The following is a 26,101-nucleotide window of genomic DNA, read 5'->3' as shown; positions in this document are numbered from 1 at the left end:
AAGTGCATGCATTGGTTTTACCTGCAGTGTTTGCATCATTCAGACTGTAAAAGCAAATTGGCATAATGATGCTGAAAGTAATTAATATTATTTTTCATAGTGAAGAGGTGTCATATAGCCTTTGTTTTGTGGTATGGTCCTAATTACTAATCATATTTACCCGCATGATTTTGTTGTGCATAGTCATATTTTTTGTTCAAGACAGCCCTCGCTAGCCTTACAGACATATATACAAAATTAAATCTTGCCATTTTATTATGCTAGAGCAATTAGATGCCATCCTTGTAATGAGAAACATGACATCTTCATCGCTCTCTTCTATATTTTCATGCTGTTTTAATGCAGACCTTTACCAGAGTTGAATATAGTCTTCTTTCTCCTCCTACACACACACACACTCACACACACACACGCACACACACCTAATTGAATATCTACATATCTCCAAGGAGTCCTGTGGGTGAAACCATGTATTCATCTTCTTTAGTTCTTAGGCCACTTTGGTTTAAGAGTAAGAACTGTTGCTTTTATGAAGTGCCTTTTTCTATAAAGTCAAAACCTCACAGCAGTGCACAGAAAGCCGATGGTATAAAGGAGCTAAGTAGAGTCTTTAATAGAGAGAGCTGGGTTGTAAGTGTTTTTGTTCCTACAGAGCAGATAGATTTGGCTCCATCTGTTCCATATTCATAACAAAGGAGCACACTTACAGGAGGGCCAGCTTCCCCGGAGCCGCCTGGTAATGATCTTTTCACCCGAATGAAAGCATCTGAACCCAGTGGCTTGGCCCTGCAAAAGCAGCTAGCAGGATTGCCCTTCAGAATCTTGATTTCCTTGTGACTCAGGTTGACATAAATTTCCCCAATATATAGAGTGAAAAGAATTTACTGATTTCTCATCTTCCTACAGCCCTGTGTGGTTGGAAAGTTCAAAATGTATGGGTTTTACCTTCCCCTCCTGCAACCACAGAAGATTTGTAATTAAATAGAGTTTGATAGTACGGGGGAAGTTTGCACTTGAAGTGTCTATAAAGGTATCACAGGGGAGAGGCTGTTCTTCAAACTTTTAAGTTGTTTCTATTCAGACTTTTTAATCTTTTTAAAACTGGGGTTAATGAATAGAAATATGAGTTACACCAAATAAGGGAAAACCCCTTTTGAGTTTTGTAATTAGCAAACTTCAAAGCCAATTTCAATTGAGACCTCCTAGATTAAAAAGATAAGTTGACCCATGAGTTTTCTTCTGCTAAGCAGTGGCAAAATCGAATGCATTTCTCCTCAAAATGCCAAGTAATACAAGAAATCTTCCTATTTGTATGACATGTTGAGTCAGCATAGCAATAGGAATGATTCCTTAAAACTGAAGTAGCACATCGGTGTCACTGTCACGGTTAATGGGTAGCATACTTGTTTTTATATGTTAGCTGCAGCAATTTCTTAAGAAATAGAAACAAAATGTTAAAGGATGGTTATCCTTTTTTCCATTCTTCAGGCTTTTCGTATACTAGAAGCTCCTAAAAATGCATCATTGATTTATTTACTATACTTCATGTTAAAGTTATAATTGTCATTTATCAATCTTTTATTATCCATCTGTGCATTATCTGATTGCTAAACTAAGGTTTCTGGCAAATCAGATAGTAAACAAATCTCTCAATAAGTTTGCACCAGCAATAAAGTAGGCAAAGTTTTCATCTAGCTAGCTATGAGATTGCTCTGTACATTAGCAAGAGGAAATATAAAAGGTAATATTCACAGAGTTAAAAACATAGCAAATCAATCTGTGAAGATCTCAAGTTTCTGGAACACCTTGTTGCCTTTGGTTATTTTTTGTAATATATGGCCCTGATTATTTCTGGCTAATTCAGTTTTCAGTTCATTCACTTATTCACTCCTACCAAAATGTTTCTTGGGTACCTCCTTTGTGCCAAGCAGTATGTTAGATTTTAGAAACACTGTGATATATTAAAAAATGGTTCCTGCTTCTGAAGCTTACAGCTTCATCAGGAAGTAGACAATAAACCAGGAAACAAACAAATCTATAACTGCCAGTTATACTAGTAGGGAGCTGGATGCAGTGCTACAGAAACATGGAGATAGCTTTCGATTAGGTGGTCATAGGAGGCTTCTCTGAGGAGGCAGCATGTGATCCAGGACCTGAAAGGAAGTGTCAGGATGAATTTTTGGTACACAGAAGGGTGGGTTTTATCTGTAAAATAAGTTCATTTAAATTTTACATTTAAAATTTGACTTATTGAAGTTATAAATTTTTTAAATCTTTCTAAAAATTTCAAATTTAGCCTATTCAGATTAGCTTATACATCTTATTCTATATATAAAACTAGCAAATGTAAATATTTGGTTTCATTTAAAACCTTGGTGAATTAAATAGACTTTAAAACATTTTAAGCTGAACTTAGATTTAGTTATTCTCTATCGTTTAAAAGTATTTTAGTTGTCTGACTGTAAAAACTTCTTATTTCAGTAATTCTTATTATAACAAATTAAATTTTAAAGTATGATGAACCTTTAGTTCTCTTAAATGTTCTAAAACTGTACACGTAAATTATAGGTTTCGTCACTGCTAAAATTTCACTTAGTCACAAATCTAAGTCAATTTTTCCATTATATATTTTAAATTAGAATTGCTTGTCTGACCTGTTACTCAAATTGGCCAAAGTTATCCCACAGTTTAAAAGTATTAAAGTACCACATTCACAGATGGCATTTTTTAATGTACAAGAAATACTCGCTATGGTTTTGACTCTTTAAAAAATGCCTCTTTTAAGCTCTGCTATGGTTGAAAGATAGTTGTATCCCTCAGAACAGTTTGGGGGGTTATGTTCTCATGTAACATCTGAGTTGCTGTAACTTGCTGAGAGGTTTCTCTAATCTTCATGATTAGAGGAATTCAGCAAGGACAATGTCACCCTTACCTGTGATCATGATTGTCCAGAGCCACCTTTTATCATTACTTAAAGAAGCCCATGGTCACCTGGATTCTAACCTCACTTTGCCTTTATTCTCTGTTCACTGGGAGGGGCCTGCAACCTGTACCCAAACTATCATTTGATTACATCTACATATCTTTGGATCTAAAGATGCCCACATTCCTTTCTCTCTCTCTCTCTCCCCTTCCTTCCTTCTTTCCTTCTTTCCTTCCTTCCTTCCTTCCTTCCTTCCTTCCTTCCTTCCTTCCTTCCTTCCTTCCTTCCCTCCTTCCCTCCTTCCCTTTCTCTCTCTCTGTATCTCTCTTTCTTTCTTTCTTCCTTTCTTCCTTTCTTTCTTTTTTTGAGTAGAGATGGGGTTTTGCCATGTTGACCAGGCTAGTCTCAAACTCCTGACCCTTAGGTGACCCGCCTGCCTTGGCGTCCTAAACTGCTGGGGTTACAGGCGTGAGCCACCGCGCCTGGCCTCCTTTCACTTATTTCTTACTTCTTGGGACCCCACACTCTTACAGATATTGAAATGCTACCTACTTGAATTTCATATATCCCTGGCTTTGCCTGATTATTAGATCAGTTTCCAAGATCATTCTACAAGAAGGAGCCAGCAGTGTGGGCAGGGGAGACTTCTAGTTCTAGGACAAGGCCCTCTTTTGTTTTCTTAATTTCTTTGACATTTACCGCTACCGCTCTCTTCACTTTTGTGTCCTAATCCTAAATTTTAGTTCATATTTGGTCAACAAATCGCCTTGCAGCTAGAAGATTTTTTTTTTTTTTTTTTTTTTGAGGCAGTGTCTCACTCTGTCACCCAGGCTGGAGTGCAGTGGTACAGACACGGCTCGGCTCACTGCAGCTTTGACCTCCTGGGCTCAAGCCACCCTCCTGCCTCAGCCTCCCAAGTTGCTGGGAACACAGGTACACACCACCATACCTGGCCAATTAAAAGAATTTTTTTTATATATATAGAGAGACAGGGTCTCGCCACATTGCCCAGGCTGTTCTCAAACTCTCGGACTCAAGCAATCCTCCTGCCTCAGCTTCCCAAAATGCTGGGATTATAGATGTGAGCCACTGTGCCTGGCCTTGGCAGACTTTTTTTAAATCTCTACAATAATTCTTCAGATCTTTATTGAACACCTGTTAAGAACAAAGCGATAGACTCTCCAGAACCAAGAACCCAAGAACACAACAACTTGGCATGGCTCCTGCCTTTGGGGGAATTTGCAGCTCTAGTGGCAGAAATAAGATGTATTAACCAGTTCTAAAACAAAATATAATGGGTTAAGTGCTAATAAGGAGACAGAAACAGATCTCTGTGGGAACCTGGAAGAGGGTTATTGTGTTGGAGAAATGGAGACATACCTCAAGTGGCCAGAGGGAGCAGGAATTTTGAGAGGCAAAGGAAAGGTCACATGAGAAAAAGTGGACTTTCCAGGAGATTCTAGGAGGGAATATTGTTGGTACAAGCTATGAATGTATGCCAAAGAAGGGAAAACAGTGGGAGGGATAAAGAGGGAGCCCGGGAAGTGGAGGCTGCAGTGAGCCCTGATTGCACCCCTGCATTCCGGCCTGGGCCACAGAGACCCTGTCTCAAAAAACAAACAACAAACAAAATGAAGAAGAATAAGGTTGGGACCGGATTATGGAAGAGGAAACCCTGGCTGCTGTTCTGTGCTATGACGAATGGAAATGCACAGCCATTAACTTTTCTGGAGATAATCTGTCTCAGAGACAATCAGAGTAAGCTAGAATTTAGTCCATGCGATTGACTTTCCTTTTCTCCACTCTATCTACATAAAAGTGTTATCAAAGAAAGCATTTTGAGTGTGAAACAAAATATACATTCCTGGTACCTAACGACTCCCTCCTTGGTAAAATTTCATCTTCTACAGAGAGAACGTTAATTTGTTCAGGCCTCTAGGATTCCATGTGGAGCCTGCAGGCTAGATGAATGGATATTTCTGTCTAGATAATTGTAATACCACCAGAAATGATAGACACTGGGGAGAACATGGCTTACTGGTTAAGAGATATAACCAAAGAAATCATTGATTTGTGTAAACAGATAATTACCCCTCCCCCACCCTTTTCTTTTAGGTGGAGTCTCGCTCTGTCACCCAGTCTAGAGTGCAGTGGTGTGATCTTGGCTCACTGCAACCTCCGCCTCCCAGGTTCAAACAATTCTCTGCTTTAGCCTCCTGAGTAGCTGGGATTACAGGTGCCTGCCACCATGCCCGACTAATTTTGGTATTTTTAGTAGACGTGGGGTTTCACCATCTTGGCCAGTCTGGTCTTGAACTCCTGACCTAATGATCCACCTGCCTTGGCCTCCCAAAGTGTTGGGATTACAGGTGTGAGCCACCACACCCAGCCTGTGTTTTTTTGTTGTTGTTGTTTTGTTTTTTTTTTTTAAATTAGAGACAGGGTCTCACCCTGTCGCCTGGGCTGGAGTGCACTGGCACAATCATAGCTCACTGCAGTCTCAGTCCTGGGCTCAGGTGATCCTCCTGCCTCAGCCTCCTTAGTAGCTGGGACTATAGTTAGACACCAGGCTAACCCAAATAGCATACAAAACAAAATTAAAGAGCGTAATGAGAGCGTTTATATATAGCAGCACAATATCCATGGACTGGTATGGCCATGGTGCAGGCCCTATAGCCACCTCTGGGCTGGTTTTCTTTAGTGTCATCACTGTCATGTTGCAAAAGCAGTCTCAACACCCAGCCTAGTTTCCTCTCTGCAGGATTTACATCCTTGTCCTACTGTCCCTCTAGCTTAATAGCATGCTCACACTCTTAACATGGATTGAAAAAAGACCTGAGATCTTAACATATTTTCAAAAGGATCAGGATCTTCCAGCACCCTAATTCTCTAAATTCTCTCAGCCTCAGTACACATCCTCACATAAATGTCTTCATCACCACCACCACCCTCCAACACACACAAAATAACAAATCAAACTATGGTAGAATCTGGTTTTTAAAACTTAGGCTAGAAAGGATCACAGTTAATTTCCCTTGTTTTTCTTATGACTCCTAAGTAACTTTTAATCACCACTATCCACACCTGAGTCCTTCCCCCTCCATATTTGTACTTAGAACTCACAACCTCAGAAGCCTTCAGCTGGGTGCCCCCTGCTTAGGGATATCCCCATGCAGAGGCCTCAGTAAGCGCAGAGCTGATGCTATCAATCTGTAGAGTAGTGAAACAATATTCTAGATCTGTAGGGATCACCTGAGTTTCTAAGTGCCCTATAAAATTGTACTACCCCTCTAAAACAGGTCATACTTAAAATTTGTTTTAGAGAAGATGAAGCTAATGAGGAAACTGAGGCATAGGCAGGTTAAGTAGCTGGCTCAGAACCACAAAATAAGTCAAAAAGGATGAACCAGGGAGAAAGAGAACCATTATGCATACACTCAAACTGCTAAGCCATGTTTCTTAAAAGAACCCTCACCAAGGAGAATAAAAATGAAAGGGGTTTTGAAAGGCTCACAGAAATATTAACTTTTTTCTAGGAGCTTCTTTGAATTGTATTAACTTGATGATTTATTAGTAATTTACTGTCATGCTACATTAGTGCTGTCTGATAACGACATTGTTTCTGTTAATATCGTATGAATGAGGAATGAGATTTGTGGCTTTGCTTTCGTTGCCTAACAGCTAACAGCCACCCTCATAGGGTATCACACAGAGGGGCAAAAGGAGCCTGTGGAGAAGCAATAATATAAATAGTTCCTCTTGTGGGATTCTAGGAATTCTGCCTTTGTTGGAGTTTTTGTTTTTGTTGTTATTATGGTTATTATGGGGCTTCCATCTGAAGAAGAGGTTTTCTAAGTGAGTAATTCTGCCTATCTGGTTTGTTGCTGATTTGTCTTGTTTTGTTTTGTCAGATAATACCTCTCTAGTACAGTAGATTCACCAGAGTAACCACAAACAAGAAAGAAAGAACTGGCTGACCTTAAAGCCTGAGAAAGTCACTTAAATATTGTGTGGCCTTAGGCAAGGCCAGGTCTCAGAGAATAGTTAGAACACTCACTGATAATCGAAAACTTACTTTTTCTTAACTGTTCAAAGATGTTCAGTGATTTTTAAAAATAGTAAAATATATAAGAAACTGAAATATATTTCTTCATGTTAAGGAGTTTCTTAGACAATTAAAGTGATATCTAAATATTATCTTGCTTTCTGTGCCTTTGTGGACGAGATTTCCCCATTCACATGACTGACAGAGGTGAAATTTACATTCAGAATGTGAGATTTATTTAAAGCTGTCTTAAAATTTCCTTAGAACTAGAAATGGGCCGGGCATGGTGGCTCACACCGGTAATCTCAGCACTTTGAGAGGCTGAGGCAGGGGGATCACTTGAGGTCAGGAGTTCGAGACTAACCTGGCCAACATGGTGAAACCCTGTTTCTACTAAAAGTACAGAAATTAGCCGGGCATGCTGGCATGCACTTGTAATCCCAGCTACTCGGGAGGCTGACACAGGAGAATCACTTGAACGTGGTAGGTGGAAGTTGCAGTGAGCTGAGATCGCACCACTGTACTCCAGCCTGGGCGATGGAATGAGACTCTGTCTTAAAAAAAAAGAAAGAAAGAAAAAAAAAGAACTAGAAATGCTTCTTATAAGGAGACATTTTAACATCGTCCTCCAAAATCCACGTTTTTGTCTCGTACCTGAATAGATATCAAACTGTATGAGACAAATCATCCCCTTCTTCAGTAAGCAGCAGAAACAAAGTTTGTTGTCACTGAGCTTTTAAACGCAAGTAAAAGTTTGTTCATACTTCAGATACATATATATAAAAAGCATGTTAATGTCCTACTTAAGTATTCCTAGAAATGAGTGGAAACTTGTCCTCAGCCATTTACTTGAGGTCGCTAAGAAAAAGTAATTGATCTACTGAGAGTTACCTGCTAGAATTTAAATAATACTCAGGTTAGTTATTAGCAATGAGAACTTTGCCTTAAGGGGGCAGAGAGATGGGAGGGGAGGGAAACAGTGGGTAGGGTGGGTGGTGCTTCCCATTTCTCGTTTGTGTGTGGCTGCACAGCTGGAACTTATTTTACCTCCCTTGTCCCGAAGTTTACTCTAATTATTTGTTCCCTGTTACAGTTCCCTGGTGTTAAAACCAAGTTTTAACTTGCAGAATATGTTTTTCTATCCCTCTTGTTATGTGGTGGGAAACACATTCCTTTTCTTATTCTAATTTTTAAAGGAAACATCCCCAGAGTCATATCAAAGTTTCTAATATTTACATGATATTCTTAATTTCTCCAAGGCCTCTATCTTTACTTAGTGACCTCCTTTCTAAATTTTACATCTTGGGCTCTGACCTTAACCTGCCCATGATTTAAGTCTTGAGACACAGTGGACTGCAAAAGAAGAAATGTGTTGGCAAATTTAGCAGCTCCTGGGGTTGCACCATGAATGCAAGCTTGGTAAACCAGGGCCATGAGCAAGTCATTAAAACACGTGACTTTTAAATCCCAAAAGTTAGAATGGGTGAGAAGTATTTCATCATAACACATGATTTTGTTCTTTTTATGAAAATTAAGTATCCTATGGTGCTTTTAAAAAAGGGCACATAGCCATTTGCAAATTATTGCTCTAGTATTCTTCCCTTAGAAGAGGCCTAACTTTTGTTTTAAGAAGTTTTCTGTGGATCTGGTAACCATTTTCCAAGTCCATATGGCTTTGGTTAATCTCTATTCTGTTCCCACCACTTCTTCTGTTTCCCCACTCCACTCATATACACAAACTGGATTTTATTGATTCGTCAAATTTTAGGAGATATTTCTAGTAGTACCATGTATTTAAACGGGCTTTACTTTTTCAGCATTTATTGTGAATGGAATATTAATGCTTAATTCCACCTTCACCTGCCTAATTTGCATATATTTGTGTTGTATGTTGAACTGCATGAAAAACCTACAGGGGAAAATACTGGGCCGTGCTAACAGCTAATAGCCTATCTTTTCTTTTGACTTGCACAAATTGAGAAATATTGCCTGTGGCAAACATAATGGAAAACTGCATTTTTAGTGCCCCCCCACACACTCATTTCTTTAAAAAGAAGAAAGCGGCTGAATATTCTTAAAAATAAAACTTCCCAAAGTACCCAGATTGACATGGGACACAGAAAAGGAGGATTTTGGCTTTCAGAATTAAGATTTGAAGCTGAATAAGGTTAGGCAGAGATGTTAAGGTTGACTAATGAGTACAGTGTTGGGCCTGAAAATGTGAAAGAAATACAATATTTCCCTCCTTTTCTGCTAAAAGTTTGGTACTTCGTAAAGAAGAATGGTTGTTACCTTAATGATCAGGGAACTTTTGAGTTGTTTGAAGTCTCATAATCTTTGTATTTAACTTGCTGGCCTGTGTGGAAGATAACTAATAGGAGTTTTTTTTTTTTTATAGTAAGAGAAGTTTTAACTTATTTTAAAATCCTTTCAGGTATTTTTAAAGACTACCTTTGCATTCTATTTCTCCTATTTGAAGAAAGGCATTCTCCTTAAGATTTGTGTTCACATTTTGTATCCACTCATTTTGGTTTCCCCAGCAGTTCAGAGTTAAAATGAGACATCATGTAATTGCAAAGAACAGCACAGGTTGGCTGCCTTAGCAAAAGCAAACTAAGCTGCATAGGAAGGAAAATGAAAGACACTTTTTAAATGCTGGAGTGAGAACATTTAAATTGATACGTCTTGTCGTATTTCTTCAACAGCAGCTTATAATTACCTTTCTTCAAGGCATATTTTAAGTGGACTTGTAACAGTAGCTTGAAATGTAAACTAGTAAGGGATCCAGTTGCAGAATCAGGAGTGTGCAGCTCTGTGGGAGCAAGGGCATGCTGGCCATTAGCAGAGCGTGCCGGAGTGTCTTCGTCCTTCAGTCCAAAGTTGGCTTGAAGCCTTTAATTACACAGATTTGTTAGTGTACAGCATTGTATCAGCTCTTGATGAAAAAATTACCCCCAAATTTTGTGGCTAAAACATGTATTATTCCACAGTTTCCGTGGACCAGGAATCCAGGGGCAGCGTAGCTGGATCCTTTGGGTTTCTCCTAAGGCAACAGTCATCTCAAGGCTCAGTGAGAAGGATTCACTTTCCAGCTCACTCACCCGATTGTTAGCCGATTCAGTTCCTTGTGGGTTGTTGAACTATGACATCAGTTCCTTGCACCTCTTGGCTGGAAGTCTCCCTTAGTTTCTTGCTACATGGTCCTCTCCATTGGAAATCTCACAATATGGTACCTTGTTTCATGAGCAAAAGACAGAGTGTTTGCTAGAAGTAAGGCACAGTCTTTTGTAACATAATCAGAGTGACAACCCATCACTTTTGCAGTGTTCTGCTCATTAGAAGCAAGTTAATAGGTTCAGCGCCCTCTCAAGGGAAGGGGATTATACAAAGGCCTGCCTACAGGAAGTTGGGGATCACTGGGAGCCATGTCAGAAGCTGCCTGCCACAAGCATCATGGCAGTACCTGAAGGGATGTGTTCTCTACTCTGTCTGAAGGATAGACCTATGATGAATTGTGGTGTGAATGTTACATATATTTGCATATAACTTTTAGAAGTGCTGATTTGGGGCACTGAATATGGTCACTTTTCTATACCAAATTGGCTAAGTGCTGAGTCACACTCACCTGAGCCCCAGGAGACCAAGATTTTTGGGAAGGCTAAAGTTAGAGCCCCTGTCTGAGGTCATGGAACAGAGTAAAAGTAAGGGGCCCTCACGGCCTTATTAGCGAGGTACTCTAAACACAGAGAACCAGAGAGTCTCCAGCTTGTATTTCATTATGTGTTACAAGGTTTTGATTGGTACTTTGCAGCTCATTCGGGGGAAGGGACTCTATGGATTGATTTATAAAGTTGCTATTAAGATAATGCTTGTTTTAATTGTCCCCATATCCCTATTCCCAGCTTCCTGACTCCAGTATACACTTTAAGGAGTAAACTGAGTAAATGGATGTGAATTTGGATTATGCGGCGGCTGTTTAAGACATTTCTCATTTTAAGTTGAAAAATCCTATTAGAAAATCCGCGTATCTTTAGAGGAAGATTTCAGATCTAGATTTTTTTCACCTGTTTGCAAGTCACTGCCTCTTTTTGGTTGCCAAAGCTCCGATTTGGAAATTTAGGGATAAAATGTCTTCTGTCCCAGTTGCTGCTGGTTAGCTTCTGGAGGACCTGTGAAGCCTCTGATAACCATGTCTGGTACACACTCTTGCTTCCTGCCCAGAGCTGCACTGGCTCTTCATGTGAACCTCAGCTATCACATGGATCCCTCCAGGGTACCCTGAACTGTGGTTCATATTTATGTCCCAGCTTGAAGAAGCACAACACAAAGGCAGGGACAGTTTGAAATCTTATATCTCTTCACATGCACAGCACCTAATAAAGAAGCTGATCCATAGTAGGCATTTTATTTTATTTATTTATTTTTGATACAGAGTCTAGCTCTGTTGCTGGGTTGGAGTACAGTAGCTCAATCTCAGCTCACTGCAACCTCCGCCTCCTGGACTCAAGCAATTCTCATGCCTCAGCCTCCCGAGTAGCTGGGATTACAAGTGTGTGCCCCTATGCCCGGCTAATTTTTGCATTTTTAATAGAGACAGGGTTTTGCCAAGTTGGCCAGGCTGGTCTCGATCTCCTGGCCTTAAGTGATCCATCCACCTTGGCCTCCCACAGTGTTAGGATTGTATGCATGAACCACTGCACCCAGCCCATAGTAGGCATTTTAAAAGCATTTGAAATGGTAGATGAAGCTGCAGTAATATGTAATGGATTTTTATAATTATTCACTATCAACTTTCAACATCGACTATTCATTTTCTAAGGAAAGCAGCACAAGAAGTTATATATAGTGAATATAATTTATGTATATAAATTTATATATATTTATGTATATAATTTATGTATAAAATGCTTACATATTTGCTTTTAACTAAGATAAAGTTGGCTTTTAACTAAGACAAAGTGATGTATCTCTAGAGCCCTAAGGATTAATACTACCTACCTCCTGACAAAAACAAGGCGTGTTTTAAGATTTTACTCCCTCATTTCCATCCTCTGCTCTATCTATTGCTCATAAATTGATCCTGAGATTTTCTTTATAAGTTTAGTAGTGGGAATATTATATGTTTCAATTCCTCTGTTATGTTTTGTTTTTAGTGCTCAGTCCTCTGCCTTTTGCTTATTGTGATTAGTAATGCACTTATATCTTCAAATAGTACTAAAAATTAATCATCTGTATATTTAAGTTGGTATAAAGGTATCCTTTGTCAGCCAGGAAGTGTGTGGTGAAAGAACCTTGAGCATAACATAGAGGAAAACCACACTCTCACTTTATTAAACCTTACATTTAAAAAATAGAGTTTTGATACTATATGGAAAAAGTTTTCATCTTTTTGGATTTTTTGTTTGTTTTCCAAGGTGTTAAATAAGAAACCCAAGTTATACTGAGCTAGTAAGGCACACTTCTCAGGTTGTCTTGAAGGGTTAGGAGTTTACTCCTTGAGCTCAGGCCAGTGATGCAGTGATGACAGAGTCAATCCATGGCGTGCAATCTGTGTTGTGTACTCACATATCACATTGTATGCTAATATTCCTTGTTCATAAATTTTTCTAAGGATTAGAGTATAATAGTCAAACAGTATCACAAGGCATCAGCCACATTTTCTGGTGATAGAAAATAAGGAAGTAATGGGGCAGGTTGTTAGGGAAGAGAGGTTTTTATTTTATGTGTCATATAAATACAAATACATTCGATACTTTTAATTTACAGAAGTATGTAGCACATCCACTAGCTAAGACTATGTCCCTCCTTGAGAGCTCATGAGAGAACTCTCCAGTTTTTTCCTGGATGGCTTATCATTTGCTCTTTAGTTATTCCCATGTGCCCTACAATAATTTTCATGTCCTGGATTTATTTCTCCTATATACAAATCTGAAAGACCTGTACTAAATCCAAGAAGCTCCTCCCTAAACCAATTAAGCATTTGATTTTGTCTTCACCATGTTTATCTAGCAGTATCATCTGTAAAGTCAGTTATTTGCATGTAGCAAATCAAGTTCGTGAGGCTTGAAGTGAGTTCATCTCAGCTCGGAAATTCATAGAACAGCAGTGTGAACATCCATGTGTCACTTTTTTCACACTAACTCTCATGAATAAGACATATACTCCCTCAAGAACCCGTGGTTTTCCTAATGAATTGGAGTCACCTATGTGTACTGTATTTGCGACATGCACATTTGCAGTTGAGGTCCACAGGAAGGACACCATTTCCTGGATCAAACCGCAGAGTGCAAATATTGTGCCCTAAATAACACACTAGTTACTGTAAATGTCAGTAGAGGGAGTTTTTCTGACTTTGATTTAATGAAAGCCTACAGCAAAGCCAGCTGTTAGCACTTCTTAACTGCTTGTCAGAGCAACCAGGGGAGATAGGGAGGACCAAAAACACTTTTTCTCTATACTTTTGTTTTAAAATTAAAGTAGTTTTCAACAGGTGTTGAATAGGGACACTGGGGGCTCTATACTACTTGACATTATTTAGTTGGTGAATTTAGTTCTCCTCCAGGAGAGTTACTTGGATCTAGAATTACATAAGGAGATTGTATAAAATGTGTTTGCAAGTTTGTATATTGAATCCTCTCACCTGCAAAAGAAGCATTTTTGTGTTCTGGGCTCCCCATGAGGAATAATTTAAAAATAAAGGAAAGAGAAGACACACCAAATGCCGATCCCTCGCTTTGTCACTTTGGGTATTGCCAAACTAATTGTAAGCCATGTGTGATTTGATGGATGTCATCTGCTTTTTCTGAACAAAGAAACCACTTGAAGCAAACACATAGGGAGGAAAGTATGCGACGCTCGTTTCTGTAATTTTTTTCATTTCTAGAATGCATTAGTAAATACATGTGGTTGTGAAGGGCCTTACTGCCCTTGGAAATTCCTTTGACATTTTGCTGTGTGTACAGAGGGGAGATAATCTTTCAACCGTAGGGAAAGTTTACAGTCTTATTATCTTGAAGAGGAGAAGAAAGTTTCTTCCTCAAGTGATTTATAACTTGAAACATGCTGTCATGTTTTGGTAAGCCCACTTTATTAATTCCATCCTTCTCTGTGGCAAATTAAAAAAAAAAATACATGTACCATTGCAACATAGTGCTTTCTCAATAGCATATTGTACTTATAATAGCATGATGGAAGTTACCGGGCTTGGGTTAGTCATATAGAATGCAGAGCCAAGTTCTGAGTAAAACCTCTAATTGAATTACCTGCAAAAGCACTGACAGACAAGCTTTCAGGACGGACAAAGCTCTGCTTTCCCGAGCAGAAATAGGTCATGTTTAAGTCTGCCTTGTAACTCTCTGTTATTGGTTTTTGCCGGCACTTTCACCTCATGCCTCTGTTGGGCCCCTTTTCCTGCAGCAGAGGAGGAGCAGCTCTGTGAAAGCCAGAGGGCTCACACATTATCCTCTCGATTTAGAGAAAATTGATAACAGATCAAGTTAAATGGAAGAGCCTTTGAAATAAAAATCCAAAGTATTTCTTCACAGATTACTCAGATTCTTGCATGATTCTTTTATTGTATTGAAAAGAGAAGATCAGGATATGAAAGTAGCCTTTCTGTAGCAGTGAGACCTGAAAAGTACTGTTTGTTTTAATTTGGGGGAAGAATTAGAGAAAGTTCCTGTTGTCCAAATCAGGAAAGAATTTATTGTCCATCATGTGTATGTGAAAATGAAGAGTAATGTGTTGTTGTTCTCTTCTTTCTCTCCTGCTCTCTCTCTGTGTTATCTACAGCCTCTGCAATCCCAGATAATGGAAGAAGGTCCTGTCTAAAGCTCAAAGTCTTTGTGAGACCAACAAGTAAGTTCACTAGAATGAGCTTCAGAGGGTGGCTTCACTGCGCATGCTTTATTGTGTGGTCTGGTTCACAGCGGTAAAACTTTTTTTACTGTTAAATCTTGTGTGGTATCTGTTTTGTATATCAACATTCATATTTTAGTTTTCATCATATTTTTTCTCATTCTTCATGATGCTTTTACTTAAGTACACAGCAGTTGCTAACTTGTTGTTTCTTAGACTGTTGTACATGCAGAGCAAATGGGAACAATATTGGCATTTAGAACATGCCATTGATTGCAAAACAATCTTTACATAAAAAAAGAAAAAAAGGAGAGAAAGAAAAAAGAAAGAAATGGGAGTTTAAGGGTGTCTTCACTAACATATTTGGCTGTTATCTCTATTTTTGTTATAGATAGCTGTATGAAAACTATAGGTGTTCATGATCGTGTTTTCGATGTTAACGACAAAGTAGAAAATTCATTAGAACCAGCAGGTTAGTATGCTTAGAGAATCTCTTTTAACAAATGCATCTATTTCTCTGGTGCTTCAGTATTTTTTTCCTTTCTTCCTCTCTGCATGTTTGCATGGTATAGTTGTTGTTCTGCTTTTGCTCATTGCTAGCGATGCTAATATGACTTATATTCTACCTCATTCCTCCAGTATCTTTGTGTAATGCATGTTAGATAAAATAAAACTTTTCTTTTTTGGAATGGGTTTGAGCTAATGCAGTATCCTAATATAAAAGCCCCATCAGAATGCTAAAATCTCACTGCCTTTTACCATATCCTCAGAGCATGCTGGTGAATCACTGTGAATATTAAAGGTTCTGTTTTCATATAAGACACAAAACATTTCTATTGTATATGTTCATAAAATTTTATTTTTTATGTCCAAATCTATAGATAAAAGTAATAAGACTATTGCACAAAATAGAAACTAATTCAACATATTTAGTTTTCTCTAGAAATTTACATGCATCATTGAACTGACCTAAGGAACTTTATTTTATTTAAATATTATTTTAGCTATTGTCAATAGTAATTGGTCTAGAGAAGTATAATCACATTGCTACCACAAATTCACACATCTCTTGCTGCCACAAATGTACCAGTAGCCTGTTGAGCCAAATGTGATCCTTGATTACCGAGGCAAAATAAGTTTTAAGGATAAATAAAATTTTTCTACTATTGACTTCCACACTCCTAATGTTTCCCATAACTAAAGAAAAATAAAACCCATCAAAGCACTCATTGAGGCATTTAGTCTGTCGCATACTATGGATAATGAGAACATGTAAACTATTCATTTGGTTATCAATTCAGTCTGGCCATTTAATGAAACTAGATTCACTGGGAGGTGTGGTCGCCCTCTGCCAACTGCTTATGGAGGAGTGTGCCTGGAGGCCCTGTGTGTTCCCTTCCTCTGTGGTGTCCTCTTCTCCCCTACCTGCTCCAGATCTTCACTGGTTTCCTTACCCATCTCCCTTGATCATCTCAAAGCTTAAGGGCAATAAAATGTTTTCCTCTTCATGGAGAGGTTTGAGCCCCCTTATGTAAATGGAGATTTTTTTTTTTTTTTCTTTTTGTAGTAGAAATTTCTCTTCCTTATGGTCCTAGAAACTAACAGGCATTGAGGTCCACTTTTTCCTCCAATGTTGTAACCAGGACTGCACAGTCAATGAGCCTTAGGGAAACTTACCCTGAGTAAATGCTGTGCCTCAGGACATACAATAGCTTGCCCGTTATAACTGACAGAAAGAGTAAGAGTTTTTTCCCTGAAGCATTCTCGTTTTTCTAAGGCAGGCATCTCACCCAGAGCGCAAATGAGAGGTGTGTACAATGAGCTCTCTGAGGTCTTAGTGGCTCCCCAGGGATCAGTTAGCTGCTTTAGAAAGTTTTAAGGAATGAATGCTGACATGAAGACATTTTAATTGTGTCCTGGAAATCTGGAGCCATGACTTTGGCTTCTTAAGGTACCAGAGTCCTCACAATTGGGGACTTGGGCCATCAGAGGATCTGCAAGTTACTCAGTATCTCCCTCAACAACCCCAGAGTCTACACTCTTCCTTCTGTGACTGAGGAGACTCACCCGTGCCACATTGCTGATTAGATAGATCCAGGGTTAATACTCAGATCTTCTGACTCCTATTCCAATATTAGTATCAAAGTAGTAGTCTCTTACCATTGCTAGAGGTATGTTCATAAAGAGGACTTAAGTCTCTTGGCTTTGTTAAGAAGCCACAAGAAGAATGAGCAGCATGTTCTAAACAAAAAAATTACCCAGGATTATGATCTATTGATACACATTGTACATAATGTAGGCATCTCTTTCCCATGGATTTTTTTTCCCCAGGGAATCTCCACTGCCTGTCTACAGCATAGAAGGCTGCTTAGATACCTGACAGATTGCATATTTTTCTCTGGTAATGAAGAGGCACATGGAGGACCATCCTGCCATTAGGAAAATTACCTTTGAATTCCACTAACGATACAATGCAAGATATTAAGATGCCTTCGTGCATGAACATATGTCACTGTCTTTGCGGAAACAATGTTTTTTTTTCACTGAACATTTAAAATGCACAATGGCCCCAAATTGATGGACATGTAACTGCTGGAAGTTTGCAAAAGTTTGGCAGAATGTAGTTCAGTGTGTGCAAACGTGCGCTGGGGAGTAGAGCGTAGGTGTACATGCAGGAAAAGCTCCTTGAGTCAGTCAGAGCTATGTTTTAAGGGCTTGCTGGTGAGCAACTTCACTAACAAAGTGAGACAAGGTTGAGCCACAATTCCTGGCAATAAGAAAACAATAAGGAGTGAAGCACTGTGCCTCACACCTATAATCTCAGCAATTTGAGAGGCTGAGATGGGTGGATTGCTTGAGGCTGAGAGTTTGAGACCAACCTGGGCAACACTGTGTGACCTTGTCTTTCCAAAAAAAAAAAAAAGAAGTGGTGTGTGTGCCTGTAGTCTCAGCTACTTGGGAGACTGAGGCGGGAGGATTGCTTAAGCCCAGGAGTTCGAGGCTACAGTGAGCTATGATCATGCCACTGCACTCCATCCTGGGTGACAGAGCAAGATTCTGTCTCTAAAAAGAGAGAGAAAGTCCCGTCAGACTTGCAATTCTTCCCCACTGTGTCAAACCACTGAATGAAAGGGTATTTGCCTTCCCCCAGCTCCGGGTGTAGACCCAGTCTTTATGAACCCAGCAAGTCTGAAAGGATTCCACTGCATGATCTCAGCAATGTGTACTAATTCACCTGTCTTTGGAATGTATTTGTCTTTTTTGTTTGCTTGCACACTCTGCCTGCCAGTTTCCTATCATCAGGGATGCAGGATGATCTCAGGGCAGACATATGCCACATAACATGCTCCAAAATATTGCTAGTGTTCTCTCCATTAACCATTGAAACCCCCATGTTGTGGAATCCTGTAGCCAAGAGGCAAAACTTGATTTAGCTTCTGAAGAGGAACATTTTCTTCTCCCAAGCCCATGTTACAAGTGTTAGAAATTCTCTCATATTTAGGTGTACTTTTCATTGGGATAGATTTTGCCTATGAATTCCTCCTTAGAATTCTGAAATTGCTCAGATTTGCCCAAATGACAGCCAGTTTCTCATTTCACTTTTGGGGGCTGTAGAATTTCCCAACACTGGGAACCTGTTTTAATCAAAGGATGCTTTGTGGAATCCCAAATGAGGAACAGCGTGTTGCAGGAAGAAGAGAAGGATCCTGATGCCCTAATGGGACTGACTTTCCTTTTGTGGGGCAGGAAGATATATATTCGTTGGGTGCTTATAAAAGGTTAATTCCAAAGATTGTATATGATAAAAGGACTGAAAGGCCCACTTAGCCTCATACTTCACTTAGATGAAAAACAAAAGCCTTTCTCTCCATTACCCTGTAAGACCTATTCCCTGTGTCTTGTGCTGAGTAGACCTGGAATAATGGATAGCCCTCACTGTGTACATAGAAGGGACTAGGGTTGTGGTGAAGGGGTTCACACCGAAGATCTAAGTGCTAGCTGGGTACCTTTAACAGTACACTTGTAAACTATACAAGGAGAAGGATTGGGTAATATGCTAGTAAAAATAAGATAGAGAGGAATCCAATAGCTGATGCAATTTCAGGTATTTAAATATGTGATATTATGAAATGAACTCTGGAATCCTCAGGGTTTATGGTTATTTCACAATTAAGCCTGAAGTGCTCCATTGTTTTGATTGACAACATATTGGTGCTCTTAAGAAAGTGATTTGGATTTTAATTTCAGGGCTATTAAGGGCCTTTACTTCTACTTCCTGTTAACTACAGATTTAATTAATACACTTGCAAGGCTGAAAAAGAGCAGAGAATAGAGGAGAGTCTGAAGGTATTTGGCCACATTGTGGAGGACTTTATATATATTTTTTCTGCATCCATTTATCTTACCATCTTGCTTCCTAACCTTTTCTAGTCTCCTAGGCTAAAATCACTCCATGTAGATTCACTAAGGTCCAGGAAAAGGGAGCAAATTTGACAAGGGGATGCAACAGCTTTCATTCGAGGGAAGGCTAAGATGGTAAGAGCACTCCAGGGCAGGAGACTCAACACTAAGAAGACCTTTCTCATTGGGAATGGATGTGATGGACAGAAACATCCCAAACGAGCATATCTGAAGCAGAAGTCAGCCTGTGAACCTGAAAAGTGGTTACTTTAGGACAAATGTTAGGGAGTGTGATTCTACCCAGTGAACTAAAAGCACCCTTATTGTGACACGTGTGGTAGGAAAATATAAATGAGTTTAAAATAATGGTTAGTTAACCCGTTGAGGGGTTTGAGGTGGCCCCATCCGGGGTATTTAGGGATTGTCCTTTGAGGTCAATATAATTGTGAACAACCACTAGAGCCTTGTTACCATTCTCTCTGACCCTTGAGCAATTCCCAGATGGCAACTGCTGAGCACCTACAGGAAGTTACCCTGTTGCTGAGATAAAATTTGCACAGGGACTCACTATTGGCCCCCCAGAATGTGTTATTCAGAGATCCTTAGTCTAAAAGCACAAGTGGCCAGATATGGTGACTCCTGTCTATAATCCCAATGCTTTGGGAGGCCAGGGGAGGAGGTTGGTTGAGGCTAAGAGTTTGAGACCAGCCCGGGAGGCAAAGCAAAACCCTGTCTCTCTAAAAATGTTTTAAATTAGCCAGGCATGGTGGTTCACACCTGGAGTCCCAGCTACTTGAGAGGTTGAGGCAGGAGGATTGCTTGAGCCCGGGAGGTCAAGACTACAGCGAGCTGTGATTGGGCCACTGCACTCCAGTCTGCACAACAGAGCAAGACCTTACCTCTCAAAAACATTGATTAATTTAATTTAATTAACAGTAAAGAAAAGCATGTTAGACAGGTGGAAAGAAGAAGACAGGCAGCCCTGGAGCAGAGCATGGCTCCTAGGCAAGCCTCCAACCTCTCTTTGGTACTAATTGCTGCAGAGTTCCCATTTTGAAGTTAAGCCTGTTAATCATGCAGATCAGGAAGGCTATCCAAAGTCAGAGGCAGCCTCATAGAACACTTTATAGCTAAATAAAAGAAGCTTAACTCACTTAATCCATTTTATTTAGAGGAAAATTTGCATCCACGCTGATAATTTATGTGCCAAGCTTCAGCCCGATAAAAATAAAAATAGTCAAGTTCAAGTAATTTAATCTTAGAAATACAGGGTTTGTAATAGAGATAGCACCATAATTGACACCTAATTATAGGCAAACTAGTGGGCATAGGTTTATTGAAGTTTACTAGGCATGATGTATAGTTTATCCAAAATGCTGTTGTTTTGGCATTTAGTTTTTCATGTTTGAAAATTCGTCTAGGCATCCAACAACCAGGCAATCTACACTAATCCTATGAAACAGCTAAAAGAAGGGAAATGGGCAGTGCATTCTGCCCCACCCCCACCAACATGTCAGTTGCCTGCTTGTGACATCTTAGGTTTCAAAGGTACATTCACATATCTGAAATTTGTGCAAGGCATATCTGACTGCTGGCTAACCAAAGCAGTTCACGTGCCAAAGGTTACAGTGTATGCATAATTTTTCCCTTCAATTTTTAAGGAAAGTATTAATATTGCTGAGAAAGTCCAATTTTCTTTGCTGCTTCTTTGTTTGCTGTAAATAATGAGTGATTATGCAGACATGAAAGTCAATGGTGGCACAAGGTTCATTACCCTACTTTGCAGAGGGTGGCGAGGTCTGTTAACAGCAGGCTGCTGCAAGAGAGTTATTAAGGATGTGAAATCTCATTGGAATGTGTGCTTTCTATTTGAACAGATGACACCGTACATGAGTCAGCCGAGCCATCCCGCGGCGAGAACGCGGCACAAACACCAAGGATACCCAGCCGCCTTTTGGCAATCCTACTGTTCCTCCTGGCGATGCTTTTGACATTATAGCACAGTCTCCTCCCGTCACTTGTCACAGAAAACATCAGGGTCTTGGAACACCAGAGATCCACCTAACTGCTCATCCTAAGAAGGGACTTGTTATTGGGTTTTGGCAGATGTCAGATTTTTGTTTTCTTTCTTTCAGCCTGAATTCTAAGCAACAACTTGGGGCTGGGGGCCTAAACTTGTTCCTGCCTCCCTCACCCCCCCCCACCCCCAGCCCTGGCCCCTGACTTCTCTCGCCCCTCCCAAATTAAATGGACTCCAGATGAAAATGCCAAATTGTCGTAGTGACACCAGTGGTTCGTCAGCTCCTGTGCATTCTCCTCTAAGAACTCACCTCCGGTAGCGCACTGTGTCAGCGGTCTATGGACAAGGAAGAGTAGTGGCAGATGCAGCCAGCGCTGGCTAGGCCCGGGAGGGTTTTGCTGTCCTATACAATATTTATGCCTTCTCATTCAGAACTGTAAGATGATCGCGCAGGGCATCATGTCACCATGTCAGGTCCAGAGGGGAGGTATTAAGAATAGATATAATATTACACCATTTCCTATAGGAGTGTATAAATGAACTGGCTTCTAAAAGGTTGAGACACTGGGTTTTTTTTTAATATGACTGTCTTAAAGCATTCTTGACAGCAAAACTTGTGCTCTCTAAAAGAAGCCTTTTTTTTTTCTAGGAGGCAGGTTGGGTGTGGAATGCTAATACAGAGCAGGTGTGAAAACAGAGAAAACTACAGGTTTGCTGGGGGTGTGTATGTGTGAGTGCCTCTAATTTTTTTGGTGACTGGGCAGTGCACACCAGATATTTTTTCTTTGAATACAGATCACCATGGTGCTACAACTTTGTTTTTTTTTTAGAAACTCAAAGAGGCATTTTTATGAATAAAGTGACCTTCCCCAAGGCTGACAAGCCAGGGTTGATGAGTGCATAGTGGAATAGCTTTGGATGCTCCTCTGGGGGATGATGTATACCAAGGAGAGGACCGCAGTGGCCAGAGGAGACATGATTTGGCTTTGCTGGAGCGCCAGTGTGCTGTGGCCTTTCCCCGCCTCCCACCCTAGTACCCACGTTTTGCTCCACACTCCATGACTGCAGGGGCTCGGACACAAACCCCTGTCACCAGGAGAGTCAGTCAGCACGACTTGGGAGGGCTAAAGGGAAATTTGGAAATAAAATTCCAAAGTTTGGAGTAAAAAAATTCAAGTGTTGATTTTATATTCTTTCCCTTTCTGGCACAGCCTAAAGCATAGGGGGAACATGTGTTTATCTGTGGGAGATAAACAAGATGGAGTCCCAAAGACTTTAACAAAATATTTTTTTAAAAATCCACTAGAATAGAAAATACATTATTTAGATATACTTTATGCTGAGAGTGAGTATATATGCTTGTCCTATTTAAACTTGTGAGAAAAAGTGGTATCCCTTGATACATTTAGAAATATGGGGGCTATCTTGTTTCATTGTGGGGGTGGGGCAGAAGGAGAATAAATGCAGGATGACCCTGTTGAAGGAATCTTAGCATGGCCAACAGGGGACATTTCCAGTCGATTACCAGGAAATGCAAGCCTCGGGGTTTCTACTGGTGGTGGGGCTGTCATGAACTTCTAAATCCAAAGCCTAGACAGGGAAAAGTGTTAGACCAATGGAAAAGGAATCCAACCTTTTTTTTTTTTTTTTTTTTTTTTTGCTATTGCATATGTCAACAGAAACCATGCCTTTCAAAGTAAGAAATGTGATGATCATGTAAAATGTGAAAAATTGAAAGCATTCCAGCAAAATAAGAATTTTTTATATCTTTGTTTTTTAAGATGTATATGTAAAAAAAAAGAGAAGGTCACGTTATGGACAGACTTCGTGAATGGCAATTTGCTTAGAATTGTGAGTAGTTCTGAATTAGAAAAGTATGTGAATGAAAGGCAGCTGTAAACGTATTGCACCCTGGAGAGTTGTACACATGTTGAAATGTAATCTGGGCTTACCTGATCCATTTGGAGTGGATGTCACTGCCGAATCTGTTCTCACATGGAACCATGTGCGTGGGGTTGCCAGCCTCACAGATACAATCAATCCTATTCCCCCCTGACATCAGGAACTCCTCTGGAGTGGCAGAGTCTTATCACAGAAGGCAGCCACCATTTCACTGAAACAAAAGTTCACGGCATTCAATTCCTTTTTCCTTTAACTATTCATATACTTAGTACTCTCAGTAATATTCAGAAATACTTTTTTAAAAATAATTAATAGTTACAGGCTTGTTGGTCCAGTGGGATTTGGGTAGGGGGAGAAAGATACCTTCTAAAATGAATCAGTACAACCAAAATAATACTGCATGTTCTATAACCACAAGGAAATCAAATGATTCTGTAATGATTCCAGTTAGTCATAACTACGTTAGTAGTGCTAAATTCAATTTAGAAATGGTGACTTCTGTGGTTTTCCTAGCATTTGTCTCTAACAAATGGTGAAATAATTACTCATGGCCCTCTCTGCCATTGTCTTTCATTTTTTCCACAGTGAAATTCGACCCCTTTACTTCACCATTCTGCCACTGCAAATTAAGTATAAAGAAAATAGCAAGACTATCCACACCAGTAGACAGTATGCTTCTCTACTTATAAGTGACGTAATCATAGCTAATGCACTTGCCATGGAGTTTTCAAGATGATTGGTGTCAGACGGTTTTCATTTTGTTTAAAAAGTGTTAGTGGCCTTTTGTGGTGTTGTTACAATCCTCTGGGGGCTTAGGAGGATGTTGATGCAACTTTGTAGATGCTTTTAATTTCAAAAACAACTCAAAAGTCTAAAGGGCAGTCATAGCTGCCACTCAGCCCCAGTTAGTCAAACCCCAGTGACCTTTGCCCCTGGTTGCCAAGGGCTTTGCAACATGAAGCAGGGAAATAAGGATCTGTCTGTTTAGTGGATACCGTGTATCCTTTAATAGACCAGGTAACAGTTCGTGTTAGTTTAGACTATTGTTTTGTACTGTACTTTCTTGGGTGGCAGAGGAAAGAAAAGTAAAACATTAAAAAAAAAAAAAAAAAAAACTGCGTTCTTTAAATTCTGTATTATTAGCAACCTCTGTTGTATATAGTGTTTGATAATAAAGTATTAATTTGATTCTTATGTCTTTTGTAAGTGAGAACAATAGACTTTCAGGATACAAAACATGCATTGAGGCTTTGAAACATCCAATGTGTACCGTGGCTGAAAACAAGAGTCACAAGTGGCTGAGACACTGCTCCATACAGGACTCGTGTGTGGCCATTGCCCACCCAATCTTATGACTCCATCATCTCGGGACCTGGAACAACATGACTTTTTTGATCAATATTTTGTCCTCAGTGTTTTCAAGGTCTGATGTTGGAGCCCTGTGGCCCACCCTCCCTTCTCCACCAGCATGTTGGTTTGAAAAGGATAGGGAATTTAGAAATGGTTCTGTACTTTGGTTTGGTTTGGTTTTCTGTGTGTGATTGTTTTCATGGACTGTTTTATTTTTTCCCAGGAAGAGTCTTTATCGATATCACGTGCAGCTCGCTCATGGAAATGGTTGCAAACCAATCAGTGTAGGAAGGTTCAATGGGGCTGTTTCCCTCTCCATGTCGTTGTGAAAGGAAGAGTCACACAGTACCTGTGGATTTTCAGGGACTCTGTTTTTCTCCGGTGCCTTAGCAACGGCAGCAGCCATTTGTATTAGTTTCAAATAATTAGAAAAACAGTTTTCAACTCCTCCTTTCCATTAATACTCTCAGAGTTGTGGTCACTGACTTTTCTTTTGAAAACCACCTCCACCAACACCCCCGTTTGCCTACACCACCCCCCTTTTACTTTATATGTTTAGTTTATTTTTTTGTCTCTCGCCTTCCTCCCACATTTTATTTCCCTTCAGAGCCGTGAATGGTCAGGTCTGTGTCTGGTTTGGCATCACTGAGTTTTTCCCATGCATTGGCCCCAGGGCTGCTAGGATGTGAGACAAATCTCCCTACAATGGGCTTGCTCCCATTGTCTGTACAGTTTAATAGATGCTGGCATGTCGGAGGTTACCCATGAGTCAAAATCCGCTTTCCATGCTTACTCTTGACACCCCATTGAAGCCACTCATTGTGTGTGCGTCTGGGTGTGAAGTCCAGCTCCGTGTGGTCCTGTGCTTGTACTGCCCTGCTTTGCAGTTCCTTTGCACTTACTCATCGAGTGCTGTTTTGAAATGCTGACATTATATAAACGTTAAAGAAAATGTAAAAAAAAAAAAAAAAAAAAAAACCCACACACAAACAAACCCATACGATCTGTATTTGTATATACACGTGTCCGTACAAGTATACCTAAATAAAAATTAAAGATTTTCATCATTTTAATTGGATCCCTCCTTCTACTTCTTTGTTCCTTGAATGACGCCTTTATTTCAGGGGCTACTTGTACTCTGCTGATTTTTCAAAATCTTTGTGGACAGAAAAGATAATACAACATGCACAAGGGAAGGCCTGGGAAGCTCAAAGAATGCAGAGTTAGAAATGGCCAAGTATCTGGGCGCATTCCAGTTATTCTGATGAGAGAATAGTGAGATTTCAGCCTAGTCTCTGTATTTGAGCCTTAAAATAGGCACTATAACAAGCCCTGCATCCTAAAACGACTGTTAAATACAACAGGAGCTAAATACAAATTATATTCTGTTACTTTGCACGTAGTTTTTTCACCCCGTCAAGAAAAAGACCAAATAAGCATTTTCCCAGCAAATACACTGGAAGAAGAAAAGAAACAATAACAGTAATAATAATCACTTCAGTACTGCCCAAAGCCTCAATTCTCACAATCAAGGAAGAATTAACTTACTACCGTGTGACCTTAGGCAAGTCACACAGTATCTTTGGGACTCAGTTTCCTTATC

General features: G+C 39.8%; 1 protein-coding gene across 4 annotated transcripts in view; it reads left to right on the top strand.

Moving 5' to 3' along the window:
- EFNA5 (ephrin A5) overlaps window positions 1-25,571 on the top strand; it is a 295,467-nt gene extending 269,896 nt beyond the window's left edge. For 2 of the 4 annotated variants that reach the window (XM_078004020.1, XM_078004021.1), the window contains exons 4-6: window positions 14,760-14,825; window positions 15,217-15,297; window positions 21,104-25,571. In XM_078004020.1, coding sequence (XP_077860146.1) covers window positions 14,760-14,825; window positions 15,217-15,297; window positions 21,104-21,225 — 269 coding nt within the window. In that variant the 3' untranslated portion in view covers window positions 21,226-25,571. 4 annotated transcript variants of the gene reach the window in all.
- The last annotated feature ends 530 nt before the right edge of the window (window positions 25,572-26,101 follow it).

Source organism: Macaca mulatta, chromosome 6 (assembly GCF_049350105.2).
Source record: "Macaca mulatta isolate MMU2019108-1 chromosome 6, T2T-MMU8v2.0, whole genome shotgun sequence".
Lineage (NCBI taxonomy): Eukaryota > Metazoa > Chordata > Mammalia > Primates > Cercopithecidae > Macaca > Macaca mulatta.
Note: the sequence above shows the minus strand (reverse complement) of the source record. Positions and strands in the feature narration are given on the sequence as shown.